Source organism: Sesamum indicum, linkage group LG10 (genome assembly GCF_000512975.1).
Source record: "Sesamum indicum cultivar Zhongzhi No. 13 linkage group LG10, S_indicum_v1.0, whole genome shotgun sequence".
NCBI classification, from domain to species: Eukaryota; Viridiplantae; Streptophyta; class Magnoliopsida; order Lamiales; family Pedaliaceae; genus Sesamum; species Sesamum indicum.
This window is the reverse complement of record NC_026154.1, coordinates 13,268,703-13,285,094: the sequence shown is the minus strand read 5'-3', so window position 1 is coordinate 13,285,094 and position 16,392 is coordinate 13,268,703. Positions and strand designations below refer to the sequence as shown.

Here is a 16,392-nt window from a genome sequence, read left to right as displayed (position 1 = left end):
AAAAAAGAGTATAATTCTTCCATAGCTCAAGTGCAATTGGGTCGCGTAAAGAGCGGGGTCGCACACTCAGGTCGCCGCAGCTGCGCGTTTATTGACTTCTGAACCCCCGCTTGCTCTCAGTTTTCACGTTTGTACTTTCCTGTCTTTCTCTGTGTGGCAATTCATCAAACAGTTGCCAACAGTCGTGGAGAGGAGAGGAATTAGACCGCAGTTCCGTGAAACATGTCTCTGCGGCCGAGCAGCAGGACGGATGTGCGGAAGAAGAGCTACAAGATTGGTGTCGACGCTGAGGAGGCGCGGCGGCGGAGGGAGGATAATTTGGTAGAGATCAGGAAGAATAAGCGCGAGGATAATCTCCTCAAGAAGCGGCGCGAGGGTCTTCTCAGTGGCAGCTTTCCTCTGCAGCCGCAGCTCTTTCCTCTCGATCCAGTTCAATCCTCTGCCGCCATTGAGAAAAAGGTAGATGTGCTCCTACAATTTCTTTTCTGTTTGTCCACAAAATAGTGGCGATTGGTTGCGAATTGATATGTTATACAGTGATCTTCTCTTTTTTCTGTTACCGACTTCAGATTGAGAGTGGAAGAGTTGACTGATTCTGTTTAGGATAATGCTTTTTAGTTATTAGTTTATTAGGAAAACCATGATCTGTATTTGGGGGTCGTTTGAGTGAATTTGTTGGGTAGATGGGTTCTGATAGCATCAAGTTGATCGTTAGATGGGTTATGGTAGGGATCAAGTTGGCTATTTGATGGGTTTCGATAGGGATCAAGTTGGCTGTTACAATAATGTAGAAGAATGAAAGCCTTACGCGTGCTTTTCTTGAATGACATTGAATCTGGATTCTGGACTGTGATTTAGTTAATGTAGAACAATTCAATAAGTGAATGAATAAGCAATTGGTGCCTGAAGATGTTAAATCTTGTGTTCTAGATATCTTTGGATTCTAGTTGAAGGTTTACCCTATTTGATTGCTGGATGACTCTTCATACGAGTTATGTGAGAGAAGTTAACTAAATGCTGGTGGGATCAGTTGAACTTTTGGTGATTGATTTCAGTTCATTGTGAGGTTTTCTTCTTGTTTGATCCCAATAAACTCTATGGTTGTTTTTCCGGTTGTTATGGGACTGGGTGGTTGGAATGGGATGGTAGGAAGGGGCAAATAGTTTAAAGTGCATGTGGTATAAAATACTGTCGGATCAGTGAAACTCTTTGCACCTTTGATCCAAATCAAGGGCAGCTAGCATTACTTGATTCAAATGAGGAATGTACTTGCAATGGATGTCATCTCGTTATATATGGTGGTCACAGTAAATTTCTTCCAACAGTTAGAAAGTATTCCTTTGATGGTACAAGGAGTATGGTCCAATGATCCTAGTGCTCAGGTGGAGGCAACCACCCAGTTCAGGAAGCTTTTATCAATTGGTAATGTTTACACCAAAAGCTTCAAATTCCTTTCTTCCGGAGAGTATCCCTTCATATCATATATTTCCCAACTTCTTAACTTTGCAGAACGAAGTCCTCCAATTGATGAGGTGATTAAAGCTGGGGTCATCCCTCGCTTTGTTGAGTTCCTTGGAAGGCATGATCTGCCTCAGCTGCAAGTAAGTTTCCATGTGGATATTTCTTTGCGTATCTTGTACAAATAAATCATAAAACCTGGTATTTTTGGTTGTAGTTTGAAGCTGCATGGGCTTTGACGAATGTTGCTTCAGGGACATCTGAACATACGCGAGTTGTAATTGAGCATGGTGCCGTTCCTAAGTTTGTGCAACTTCTTAGTTCTGCCAGCGATGATGTTCGTGAGCAGGTATTTTTTCGTTCCTTGCTGCGAGATCTTTTTTCATATATTTTGTCTGCAACATTATGTTGTGTCATCCCAAATGTTGAAGTTGCAAATAGCTCTTAACTAACAGCCTCCTTGTTTCTGTCATAGTTATAGCTAAGTGCTAATAAATCTGCCTTAAATGCTATCTGCTAAGCAGGCAGTTTGGGCTCTTGGTAATGTTGCTGGTGATTCTCCAAGTTGTAGGGATCTTGTCCTTGGACATGGTGCTCTTGTGCCACTGCTAAGTCAGTTAAATGATAATTCAAAGCTCTCGATGCTGAGAAATGCTACATGGACCTTATCTAATTTCTGCCGCGGGAAGCCACCCACTCCTTTTGAGCAGGTGTGGATCACCAACATGGAATATTATATCTAGTTTTCTTAGTAATATTGATGTTGAGATGTCAGACAAACTTAATGGTATTTATCCTGTTCTGAATCTGCTGAGATTGGGAAAATCAGTCTGGTAATAATCATTTTTTGTCTCCTTGTGCACTTTATCAGGTGAGACCTGCATTGCCTGTTCTTCGGCAACTCATCCATTTGAATGATGAGGAGGTTTTGACTGATGCCTGCTGGGCTCTTTCTTATCTTTCCGATGGAACAAATGACAAAATTCAAGCCGTGATTGAGGCAGGTGTCTGTCAACGACTTGTGGAGCTTCTGCTGTATGTTCCCATACACACTAATATAATTTGAAACCTGCTTGTTTGTCATATTTCTTTCTCCAAATTTGGTTGGGGTTTGTTTCCTATGCCCAATCTGTAGAAAAACTATTGTCTAAATGTATCATCTTATTTAACGTATCATTGTATGGGCTAAAAGCATTATGTTCTCATGAAGCCATCCATCTCCTACCGTTCTCGTACCTGCTCTTCGGACAGTGGGGAATATTGTCACTGGCGATGATGCTCAGACACAGGTATATGGGTACACCATCGCATATGTTATTTCTAGATTGTTTCCTTCCGCTAATCATTCTGTCAGCATTCATCTGCTAATTGTTCTCTATTTATTATTCTGTTGGCCCTCCATTGGTTCTCTGTTCAGGGGATCTGGTCAGAAACTGACAAGTTTAGGGATTTTCTTTCGAGCTTTCCTGGAGTTTTCCGTTTCGATTTTCCTTTGATGTATTTGGGACATAAACTTAATTTAAATTTTATAGGGGCAAAGTCTGGTAAAATTACGTGCAGGGACACCATATCTTGAATTGAATCTGAGATACATGCTGCTTTCTTCTTGGCTCTTTATGCAATGAAGTCCTGGGAAGTATTGACAAACTGTAATGAAGCTATTGAGAATGTCTAAGTTTGTTAGTTCTGATTTATAAACATGACTTGCTATTTTACATTTTTACTCATGAGATGATTGGTGAGAATCACCATTTTCAGATGGAACTGTGGAGAGCAATACATATCCTCATTTTCCATTTCTTCTTTCCTGCTTCAGCTTTTCAAAATGTTGACACCGTTTATTTGTTTGTGTCAGTTTGTGATAGACAACCAAGTTCTCCCATGTCTCCAACAACTTCTCACTCAAAATCATAAGAAAAGCATTAAAAAAGAAGCTTGTTGGACAATTTCTAATATCACTGCTGGGAATAGAGCTCAAATTCAGGTACTTGTCTGCTTTCTCTTTCTTGTTTTGACATCTTATAAGAATCAGTTCCTTGGAAACAATTTGGTACATTTCAGTACATTTCCATCAAATATTTTGGGTGTTCGTTGCAATTGATCACAAATGGATGGGAAGTACTAATCTGTACTTTATATTTTGATTCACTGGGTTTTGTATGTGAGTAACAAATTCCCTATAATGTTTGAGTGAATTTGCCAGGATGTCTACTAGGCCTGCATCAGTATATGGACCAAATGTTGGGATATATAGAAGTAACATCTTGGTTAATATAATTGTTGAGGTGAGAATTCAAGATGAATTTATGGTAGAACAGGAGGAGAGAAAGCAAGTGAAAAGATATTCTCAAGGTATTATCAATTTGTAGTAACTGCAAAAAGATTTGCATGTTCCATGCATAATGGAAGAGAGCAAGATACAGTTGGCAGAAGAAGTAATGGGATTAGTCGTTGTAAAAAGAGGCTGACCTAATATCTAAAGAAATGAAGTAACTCGAAAGAGTGGGATCTCTGTGGTTAAATTTGTAGGTTGTCTTAATAGTTAGAGTGGATTGGGGATTCATGTAGCTCCTGAAAACTGTTAATTATAAGTCTTGTGTCTAGGCTTAACAGACATGCTAATGGTTCTTTATGGCCCCCCTGCCTGAGAAAAGAAACAAACTTTTGGTTGACTGAGATTTCCAGTTTACTTAATTATCATAATTGTAAAGATATGAACTTTTTTTATTTTATCCATGAAGGTAAATTGCAATAAGCTGCAACTTATAAAAAGCTTCAGTTCAATACGTTTAGGTGGTTACATGGTTGATCAGTGCTTGATACGTTAAGAACGAGATACTGTCCAGACTAAGCAATCCACATGAGAACTGAGCTCCATAAAATTAGGAGAGAAGGAATGTAGAAAATGCTTCAAGCATTTTGGCGTTTTCTTTTGGATAGGGATTTCCGAGATTGCTTTGTTTGCCTGTTACATGTTATTGTTATCGTCTTCTTACTCAGCTGTCTGTTGAATTACCTTGGACAGGCTGTTATTCAGGCGGATATCATTCCTCCTTTGGTGCAACTTCTTGAACATGCAGAGTTTGAGATAAAGAAAGAGGCTGCATGGGCAATCTTCAATGCCACCTCTGGGGGATCTCCTGCGCAGATTAGGTATATTGATTTACATTATATTTACATGTGTGGTATAAACATTCAGCTGACCTGTTGTGCCTCTGTAACAGTATGTTAAGGACCAATTAATTATTTCATTTGTATCTTCACTTGGATTAGAAACAAAAAGAAATTGGAATTACTGAAAGCTAGTATTTGAAAATGTGCGTGAAATCGAACACCAAGGAATCCAAAATGAATCTGGAATAGTATTTGGAATTTTAGGATACTCTTAAGTCAATGGAATTGAGTTCTTTTACTGTTTTTGCAAGAACTTTTAATGTAAGGATAATCTAAGACAATGGAATTGAGTTCTTTTACTTTTTTGCAAGAACGTTTAAGGTAACAAGGACAAGACCGTAAAATTGTGTAACCTCAATTACAAATAGAAATCCCATCTAATACTAATCTCATTTAAAATATACTCTCCAAACAGAGCTTTAACACTTCTTGTGACTAGAAATTGATCTTGGTTAAATCTGTACTTCATTTATATTGCATTATTTGTTACGTTGTGCTTCTATGTCTATTATTTCAGATGAAGTGACTCATTAATTTGGAATGATGTTAGTGGGTAAACTTTACCATTTTTGTACTTTCCTTGCCAAGAAAAATTCTCTGTTCCTTTCTGAAACGAATTAGTCTCCCTCGGTTCTGTGTTGGGGGTGGGGAGGTTGTCTGTCTCATAATGACTCTGCCTTCTCTCTCAGATCGCTCTTATGATTATAGCACTCCACATAGTGAACCATACGAGTTGGGTCTAAATTACTTCCAAACTTCATTACTCTTGCAGATTGTTGGCAAGTCATGGTTGCATTAAGCCACTGTGTGATCTCTTAATCTGTCCAGACCCAAGGATTGTTACTGTGTGCCTGGAGGGGCTTGAAAATATTTTGAAGGTGGGTGAAATAGACAAAGAAAATGGCATGAATGGTGGAATCAACATCTACGCACAAATGATTGATTACTGTGAAGGATTGGACAAACTAGAGAATCTCCAGAGCCATGACAATAATGAGATATATGACAAGGCTGTGAAGATATTAGAAAAATACTGGGTTGAGGAAGACGAGGATCAGAATCTTGCTGATGGTGTAGACGGAAATCACCAAGGTTTCAGCTTCGGCAACAATAAGGCAAATGTTCCTGCTGGAGGCTTCAACTTTGGTTGAAAAGCTCTCCGGATCTTACTTCTGCTATTTCAGGTCTGTTTACCTTTCATCATGTTTTAAACTTCAGTGTTTGTGCCAGTTTATTGTTTCAAACTGTTACGGTTTTTGGTCTGGCAAATAGGCTTTAATCATCTTTGGGAATTTTGGGAAGTGTAGCCTTTAAATTTTATAGTTCTGTTTTAGTTACTGTGGCGTTACAAAGAGAATATTTGTTGTTGCCTTTTGACTTTGTATATTTAGATTGTAGACTTGTAATCTTATCAAGTCTCTCTCGAATTCGTGGTCCTAACCTTCATCTACATATGTTGATAGACAAGCATCACTGTAATGTATGTTTTCTCATGGCAATGATACTAGAAAGAAAAGGCATAACATATTGCCTTTGTGCTCTTAGATCCTCATAGCAAATTGTTTTAGACATGAGAAGAGTGCAGAATTGTGTTATCAATCTATTCCCAAGACTATTTATTATTATTACTTGAATGGTGAAGCATTACATCAACCATTGAGAAGGCCTGTTACAAGTATCATCACGACATGATTTGACATCTCCAGTAGTTTCATTCCGCCTTATGAAAAAGTACATTATACATTATCATCAGTTTCAATAATTTCTGAATTTTGTAAAAGTTTAGATTCATACACAGGGAAAGTTATTTGTTTAGTCTTTAAGTTTATTTGTTATTAATTTTAGTTCGTTAAGTTTACCCGTTTTAGTTTTAGTAAGTAACTTTTAAAATTGCTTAGTTTTAATCTTTTGATCTAATTTCGGACAATTTTACTCCTACATAGCTCAGAAGAGCAATTTTAATCTATATATATTTATTCATTTTTACATCTTATTGCTCATGCTCGCCTAGAATGATATAAGAGTTTAAATTTATTGAAAAAATATTTAGTTATATTACACTTAAAGCATTAAGGTGACTATTAGCCTTTCATCAAAAGGGCAAAAGAGTCGTAAATTAGGTTAAAGGACTTATTTACACAAAATTAATAGATAAAGAATTAAAATTAATATTGTCAAAAATAAAGGACCAAAATGAATTGAGACTAAAGGCATGGGACAAAATTTCTTTCCCCCTCATATATTCATCATAGTTTTCAACACACATTTCAAATGTTTCAAATTCTTAAACTCCCTTAAAAAAATGCGAAATTACATTCTTTTTCAATTATTTTTTGAAATTATACTTACATTTTTTGTTAAAAATTTCACTGCTTACACCTAATATTATTTTGTTAAGATTTGGAGACAAAGTGCTAACATTAGCGAAGATAATTGCATAAATTTCTAATATTATCTTTATTTAACGTTTTCATGTAATAATTTTGTACTTATGAATGAAAAGAAATGTCATGATCTTGACCTTACTTCATATATGTATATTATATTTATCTCTTTATAAGTATAAAAATACACACGAAAATATTAAATGAGGGGTAAAATTAAAAAATTATACATTTTTCTTTGCTTACATAAGCTATTTTTTGTTCAAACTCCAATGGGAAGGGGTGTGATATAAATCAAAAAATTTTGGAGGAGGTGTAAATATAATTTTAAATTTTTTAGAGAAAAGTTTAATATTTCAGAGGATATCTAAGTGCTATTAACCCAATATAAAAATTGTAAATGTATCTTTTCAAAAACTTACCTAAAATAATTCCAAAGAAAGTGTAAGTGCCTTAGTTATTTTAGATCATTGTTATTCATAAGGAAATGCAATTGTAATTGATTGTTAGCTTGGAGCATGGCATATATTCCCACGTGCCAAAGAAATCATGGAACAAATTCTAAAGTCGAAACTTTTTAGAATTTAATATTTATAACAAAAATAAAATGTTGAGACTAACAAAAATCAAGAAATGAAACAAATGTTTGTATGTGTCAAGCGAGAAAAACCTACGTTATGCGCCGTACACCTCTAATACTCTCCACAACTTTGAGTAGATTAAAATATAAGATTATATACATTAATCCAACAAGAAAATATTTAATCCAATAAAGGCCAACGGTCGATTTTAGGGAGAATAGTGATAAAAGATTGAAAGAACAAAGAAAGAGGGAGAAAAAAAATAGGAAAAAAAATAAATGAAAAATTTAGACAATCATTAAATGGGCTTAATAATTTGATCTTTGATAACATATGAAATTTAAAATTATATAATTCGAATATAAAATTCTTCTAAAAAATTAATTAATTTATATATAATTTAAAAAATTAGTGGTGCGGTTTGATTTTTAATGGTTTTTTTTGAAATTCTAAATTAAAACCAAACTAATAATACGGTGTAATTTTATTCTAATTATAATTTAAAAAATAATTCTAAATTTTGGGTGGATTTAAATTTTTAGATCACCCCTAGTATGTACGTACTGGACATAAAAGTCCCTGTCCTTGTTAATTAATGCAGTACAGCAGCATTAATTAATTACCTCATCAAATATAACGTAAATCTTAAATGAATATGTTTTGACCACACGGATTTCTGCTCAATAGTTTTGACATTTGAATATGATTAAATTTTCATTATCACTTCCTTTCCTGCTTTAATCCTACATAATTATTTATTATTCTTATTATTTATATAAATTTATCACCACATTTATATAATTGTGTTTTCGTACATTAGAGCCTGATATCTCTACAAAGAATAGCAATGTGACAACAAAATATCTACGGATCAAAAGGTTAAATTCGTGGAATTGGGTTGTGCATAAACTTGAAAGTAAAAAAACCAACTTCTAAAGATCGGTCTGAAATATTTCAAGTTGAGGACCTCGAGACAGAGCATCGAGTGTCCTATAAAGACTTGCACTAAGTATTGCAGCAACATTTCATTGGCAGGAGATGTAGGTCGTCTGTGCAATTTTAGTGGGTTGATTGACAAGGTAGTACTAATCTGACTCACGGGAATCGTTATATGAAAGCCTTGAGTGCTTGGTTGATATGACTAAAATTTTCGACTCCGATAATACGAGATCAGTTTTCGAACTTGAGAAATTATGGCAGTCACGTGCACACGAAGACTGTATCTTGGATATGGCAAGCAATGACTGTATCGTGAGGCATGATCATCATAAATCTTGTCTAATACAGTCGGAATATAAAGCAAATTTCAAGATAAAATTCGTCTACTGGTATCATACAATACACACATTTATCATTCCCACAATGTTTGAATAACATTTTGTATCTACAATGTTTGTGTTTAATAGTATAGATTTAATAGTATGACCTGTAATAATAATTTTGGTGGTCTGTAAATACCACCATATAATTCCTTTGAAGTGGTAAATAAGAAAGAGACTTGAAGAGAATACTTATTCTTACTTTTCTCATATAAAATTAGGAGTAATAGGGCAATAACTTAGAATTTTTTAAATTTATAATACATTATCAACATGATATTACGCTCGATTAAGGTGGAATGCTTAATTTTCTCTACATATAATTCTTATTCCTTATCTGTTTACTTCTACAATATCATAGTTACTTTTATTCTTGTTTATTTAATAATAAGATATGAATAATAATATTTTTATACATTTTATTGTCTTCAGAAGTGGACGTATATAAATAAATAATTTATCATAGTTGGTATTGCCTCCAGATTAGGTATATAATTCTTGATTTCGTCAAAAAGTGGATGTGTTTATAAAATTTTATTACTTTCTAAAGTAAATAATGAGTTAAAATACCTTCAATAGTAGGGAAAATATTTTATAACAATTATTTAAAAATATCATCCCTGAAATGATGATAATATAGCGTTTAATTTTCTCACCTCCTGAAGGAATTGCGAGACAATAGCTTGATCAAGAAGTCCGAAACTTCTTCATTTATTTAATTGATTAGTGGTCATTTTTAGGAATGATAAAAAAAATTAAAACCACCCGAACCGCTTGAATCGGACCATTTTTTTTATATTTTAGCTTCTAAACAGCAATTCTAAATTTAGAATAAAATCACACCGCACTTATTAGTTTGGTTTTGGTTTAGAACTATAAAATTGCCAAAATTGGACCGCGTTGTTAAATATATAATTAACTTTTTTAAATTATATATAAAAAATAATTTGATAAATTTAATTAATTATTTAGAAGAATTTCATATTTATTCTGAAATTTGTTACATTTATTACTTAAAGACTTTAACTATGTATGTTTGATTGTACATTTAACTATGTACATTTGATTGTACTTATATGTATATATTGAATGTTATGCTAAAAATACGTATGAATTTATTGTAGCTGAATGACCAATCTCACAATATTGAATTTCAGTGTTGTTGATATTTTAGGAATAAATTATTTATCATGGGTACTTGATGTTGAATTGCATTTGGTGAATAATAAATTCGAATAAACAATAAAATAAAATGCTAAAGTAATGATTTTCCTTCGTCATCTTCTCCATGAGAGCTTGAAGTTTCAATATGTAACAGTCAGAAGTCCTTTTGAACTCTAGAAGAGTTTAGAGAATCGATTTGACCATCAAAAGATTGTAATATTACCACGTCCAAGATATGAGTGGATACAATTGCGATTGCAGGATTTCAAAACAATCGTTGATACAAGATATTTCGAATTGCATCAAAATTGAGATTATGTGGAGAAGACATAATGGATGAACAAATGTTAGAAAAAAAATATTTTCTACCTCTCATACATCTCATCTTGTACTCGAACAGCGGTGCAGGGAACGTGAGTTTAAAACCTACCTAGAGTTGACGCATCCCTACTTGTTGTAGAAGAAAATAATTGATTTTTGTTGAAAAATATTAGACCCGACCCACTGATTCCAAATCACTCCTTGAAATCCAGTGGCATTTTCTAAAGCAAATGCTACTTTTTTAAGAAAGGCGAGTGGTGGATACCATAGCACACCACGCGATCATTCTTGTAGACGTGGATGTCATAATGGCCATGGTGGATTAATTCAACATTCAAAGAACAACGGGAACAAGGCAAAGAATCAACAAGAGAAAACTATAAATTAAGATTTTTGCCACAGATGTGGAATATCCGGACATTGGTCTCGTACCTATCATACAACATAACGTTTAGTTAAATTGTACTAGGATGTTTTGAAAGTAAAGGGTAAAAAAGTTGAGACTAATTTTGTTGAGGCTGGAATCTCAGACAATACCCACTAATGCATGAAATTGTTTTTAGTCGATTGACAATGATGATAAGGATCTCCTTGAGCTTCCCCTAATTAAAATTTGGTGATATTTCTAAGAATTTAAACATGCTTGTTGATTAGATATATATTCCATGTGTCATTGATTCAATTATTAAGTAGTGTTTACTTTAGTATATTTGAATATTTTCATCGACACATTTACAGTATGTGCCCTCACTTTTAAATTATAATTTAATTCAATGACATATATATTAATAAAAAAAATTACGTGTTAATCATACATTTATAATTGCAAATACTTATTTATTATTCAAAAAATTACGAATACTTCCGAATTCAGCTCCTGTCTAACAAAAAGCCCGTCCCATTAGCCTCTATTAGATTTTCGTCCAATTTCAGTATTGAACTGATCAAAATACCCTTTTTATAAATTAGAATTTTATATATTTATAACAAAAATTTAAAATATTTTTATGAACTAATATGCCATATAAATTATTTATTTTACTCATCTTCAGATATTTTTATATTTTTTCAAATGTTCATTTTTTAAATAAAAAAATCATCAAGGATTAAGTAATAATTATATCTTACCATTTAAGGACTACATTATTATTCAATGTGAGATGAATATTTATAAGTTTTCAAATAACAAAAAAAATATTCATAATTATATTAAATTTCATTAGAAGTAATTATAATTACAGTAGAATATCCTATTTTTATTATTAAGAAATAAATAAACAATAGACAAATTTGCCACTTGTTGATCCACTGCCAGACAAAGGTGTCAAATAAAGCACACCTTTCAACTTCTGAAAATCGATTTACACACAAAAACAGATATGTCCAAAAATTCAAAAGCGATTGGGTGGGAAATCAGAAAACGCCACACAACTTTAAAAGAAAAGGTCCGAATCAGACATTTTGGAGGCCAAAAATACAAAAGACAAATTTTAAGGAGCAAAATAATTGGAATAAATTATAACGAGATTTTTTGAACTGGATATGATTATAAATACTCACGCATTGTTTAAAAAATTATCAATACCTCTTAATTTTAATAGTTTTTTGAAAAATTAGCCAATTCCGTAAGTCTCCATTAGGTTTTCATTTACTTTTATGGTTAACTTACCAAAATCCCGTTGTAAGTTATAAATTATAATTTTACTTAATTACAATTCCAAACCTCCATTTAAAAATCACATAATTTCATCAAATATTTGGAGTGTATTTATAATTTTTTAAACAATGAGAGAAATTTTTTAATTATAACAAACACAGAGGCTCATTATAATCTACCCTTTATTGTTTAAGTAAAAGGCTGAAGGCCAGATCTTCTCGTTAAAAGTTTAGTGTAAATTACAACTATCTCACATAAACTTTGGCATAATTATAAATATATTTTCGTTGTTTGAAAAATTAGAAATACCTATCTAATTTTAACGTATATTTAACAATGAGCCTATTTTGTTAGCTTTTCTTTAGTTTTTCACATATTTTTTACAATAAAAAAGTGATCTACTATTTAAAAACGAAAAAAAAAAAGATGAATATTTAAATTTTGTTAGGAGTATTTCCAAATAATTTTTTTCACATTAAACTATTTTTATATATTTTTCCACGCGTTAATATACATCTTCATCTTTATAATGATAGTTTGATCAGAAAAGATTTGTTTGACCTGCAATGAGTTGGTCGTAAGTCAATGCAAATATACATTTCCATTCAATGCTTTTACTAATATCAGCAAATTTTATAAATTTATTTATTGAACAGAAACAAACATTGGGGGTACTACATGTAATTTTTTAAATTATATAGTGTTTATTGTAATTACAGCAAATCTCAGGAAATATAGTGTAATTTTTTAAATTATACGTGTAATTTACGAGTGGATAGGGTTTTATTTCAACATTTGTATTTTATTATTAAAATAATTATATTTTTTTTGTATTTTATATTTACACGTAACCCGTGTCAAGTCAATTGTTTTCATATAAAATAATAAAGCATATATATTAAATCCAAATAAATTAAAATATATATAATAAAAGTATTTGTTAAATTTCACATAGTTTGAAAGTGAAAAATACATCTGAAATAAAATATTATATGTTTGAAAAATTCTTTGGTAATTAAATATTTTCTAGATCGTTTGTCAAATAGGGTATTAAAAAATACCTATCAAATAAATATTTTTAAATAATATTTAGTAATAAATATATTTAATTTGTAAAAATTCGTGTCAAAATATTTATTATATTTGTTATTCGAGAGGTAAAAATAAAGAATGTTTTTGATAACTCGAATCCACATCTTATTATTTTATACTTGTGAACTATTTAAATTAGGGATAATTATACTCTCCTCCCTTGAGATTTTGTGTAAGTGTACATAAATTTTCTGTGGTTTGAGAAATTACATCTAACATTCCTGATGTTTGTTTCAGTTCAACAAATAAGTCCTCTGTTAGTCAAAATTTACTGAATTTATTCATATTAATAAAAAACTAAATAAAAATTAATATTTTCGATTGACTGATTACTGACATATTGTAAGTCAAATTTTTTTTTTAAGACTAAACTACCATTATATTGGTGAAGATATATCTCCTCACGCATGAAGACGTATAAGGGTAATTTAATCATAAAAATATTTATTTGACCAATAACAAGTCAGTTATGAATTAATGTAGAATTTTTTTGTTAATATTAGCAGATTTGTTAAATTTTGACTAACGGGTGGACTTATTTGTTATACAGACCTAAACCTCAGGGGTGTTGGATGTAATTTTTCAAACCATATGGGGTCTACGTGTAATTAGAACAAACCTCAGGAAAGGGAATGTAATTATCCCTTTAAATTAAATCTGTTTAGACCAACAATTATAATTTTTTTTATAGTAATACATCGATTTAACAAATACATTAATATGACGCAAAATAGTAACAAATTATATTAATTCAATTAATACGTAGATATGACTAAGAATATTAATATATTAATGTAATAAGTATACTGCACTTATTATATATTTGATTTAGATTTGATAAAATTGGATTTGAGCTGAATTTCACTTTTTTTCTTTCTTTGAAGAAAAATAAGGAAGTTTCACGTGAGCAGCATGCCCACGATTGTTGGAGATCTCCCTCGTTGGGACCGAAACAAATCGACGGTCCAGATCATGCCGCCTCTGCCCTCTTAGCGTTCCTGATTCCTCTTCAAAACTAAGCTAGAATATTCCGCCAAGCTTGAGATTTCCATTTCTACACACAGAGAGCGAAAGAAGAGAAGATCGTGATAGAAGAGATAATGTCTGGTTGGACGGCGGCGACGGAGGCTTTCCGGTGGCTCGACGTCAGCTTCTCTCTGCCTACCTCGTTTTTCCGGTGGCCGAGGCTCTTCGCCTCCTACTTGACACCGCCGAGATGGACCAGCAGCCTCAGCCTCACTCTCGGCATCCTCGAGCCACGGCGGTGGACCCCGCGCCTACGGCTTCCTGACATGGACGACGTGGTGTGGTCCGTCATCTCCGCCGTTGAGTCGGTCGCACTCGTCTCCTTCCTCTGCTTCTTCTTCGTCTTCTGCGGCTGCACTCTGTGAATGGAGAAATTATTAGGTTAACGATGTTGTATATACAGAAGTATCGGCATGAATTTCCGTATCTGTAGATCTTTTTGAAGTTTTGTGGCTGTGGAATCTGGAAAATTCCGGTAGAGAAACGCCGGCGGAAGTTTTGGTGAAGTGCGGCGCGTGACTGTAGCGCGTGGTTCGCGGTGGATCCTTTTTTGTTGTTAATTTTTTATTTGGAGAATGGCAGCCAATGATGGCCTGCCGTATGACTGCTTTTGACTGCGCCATCCTGAGGGCAGTCTAATCAACAGTACACCTCTTTCTCTCTCTCGATTTTCTTGTTTTTCTTCGACTTTCTTCAATTCCATGTTATATATTTTGTCTTTCTTGGGCGAATTAATTTTGGTTTGCTTTATTGATGCTATAATTAGCCCTTGTATTTGTATCAATTATCCTAATTTCGAATAGGAATGGTTGCATTAATCAAACTCGTTTGGATTTAATTTACGTTTTTTTTACCATATGGAGTAACAGTGATGTGAAGACGAAGAGTTTTAAGTAGCAATTTGAGGCCGACTAAGTTTTAAGCTGAAGTGATCATCAAAAGTTGAGCAGTTATTCTACTTGAAAATTTAATTAAAAAGGTATAGAGGTTGTTAGTTTATACAAATGTATCATGAGACAGCGGTGTCTGAATTATAATGTTTGATTAAAAAAATCAGCTAAATTTATGGTGTGTTGTTGAGATTTTGTTTACCAAATTGAATAATGTTTTGATGGGTATTCATGAAAATGATATATTATTCTTTAACTATGATAGTTTTGATATTATCATTCTGAACCGCATTAGACTATAGGGGGTGTTTTGGTGAGATTGTAATGTTTGAAAATTTACAAAATGTCCGAGGGCTGTCTACAAACTTTTTTTCCAGAAAATTGGCTTATAAAATTAAGAATAAGATGTCAGAATCATGTAAATGTAAGGAGTTGTGAACTTATTTTGAAAATTTCAACAAGTTCCTTCAAGTTTGAATGAATGAATTACATAATTAGTATTACCAACATTTTATAAATTATAAAAATATTGTGTAAGATATATCATGAGGTAATGAGGTATTTTAATTTAACTTAGCAAAAAACCATCTTTAGTTTATTTATGTACTTGATAATTTATTTGTGGAGTGGGGGGGCCTTCAAGTTGGTTAGGCTTTTCAGAAAAGTCAACTTATATATACGAGATTGTAGATTGTTGAAGATTTTGCCGAAATTTGTTGTGGAGGTGGGGATGGAGATAGAGATAAAAAACTGTCAAACACTATGAATAAAATATATTTTATAAACAATTATGATGTTTAACTTTTAAATGGTTAAAAAAAGTTTAGGGATAATTACATTTTTCTTCACTAATATTTAAAGAATGTTTGACCGACGTTTTTTTAAATATCTTAAAGCTCTTATATCTTATAAGATGATTTAGGAGTTTATAAGACGTTGGATCTTATTTTAAAAATAAACTTTTAAAGTGTTTAAATAAAATAAAATATTAAAGTTTATAAGATGTGAAAACATCTTAGAATGTTTGACATAATAAGATTTTTTTATTGGTAAAACGATTAATGAATAATTACCTAAACTTTTGAATAAAAATAATATATATACATTCATGCTAGTCGAATATTAATATAGATAATATAATTTATTTTTTCTTTGTTAATGCAATGATTATTTATAGTTGTGTAATTTATATATTTTGAATTTATATTTTCAGTAAATATAATATCGACACCAATCTTATTTTTATTTAATTATAATAATTTATTATCAAATATTTTTTAATATTAGAAAAATTAAATAATAAAAAAGTTTTTTAAATTCTAGAGA

At 32.1% G+C, this 16,392-nt stretch overlaps 1 protein-coding gene across 1 annotated transcript; it reads left to right on the top strand.

The window, feature by feature from the left end:
- LOC105172441 (importin subunit alpha-4) lies at positions 1 to 6,176 on the top strand. Its single transcript, XM_011093868.2, has 10 exons — positions 1 to 459; positions 1,326 to 1,422; positions 1,510 to 1,601; positions 1,676 to 1,807; positions 1,983 to 2,168; positions 2,330 to 2,493; positions 2,669 to 2,747; positions 3,314 to 3,442; positions 4,484 to 4,611; positions 5,405 to 6,176. Exons 1-10 carry the CDS (start codon positions 223 to 225, stop codon positions 5,781 to 5,783), a joined length of 1,623 nt encoding a protein of 540 aa, XP_011092170.1. The 5' UTR covers positions 1 to 222; the 3' UTR covers positions 5,784 to 6,176.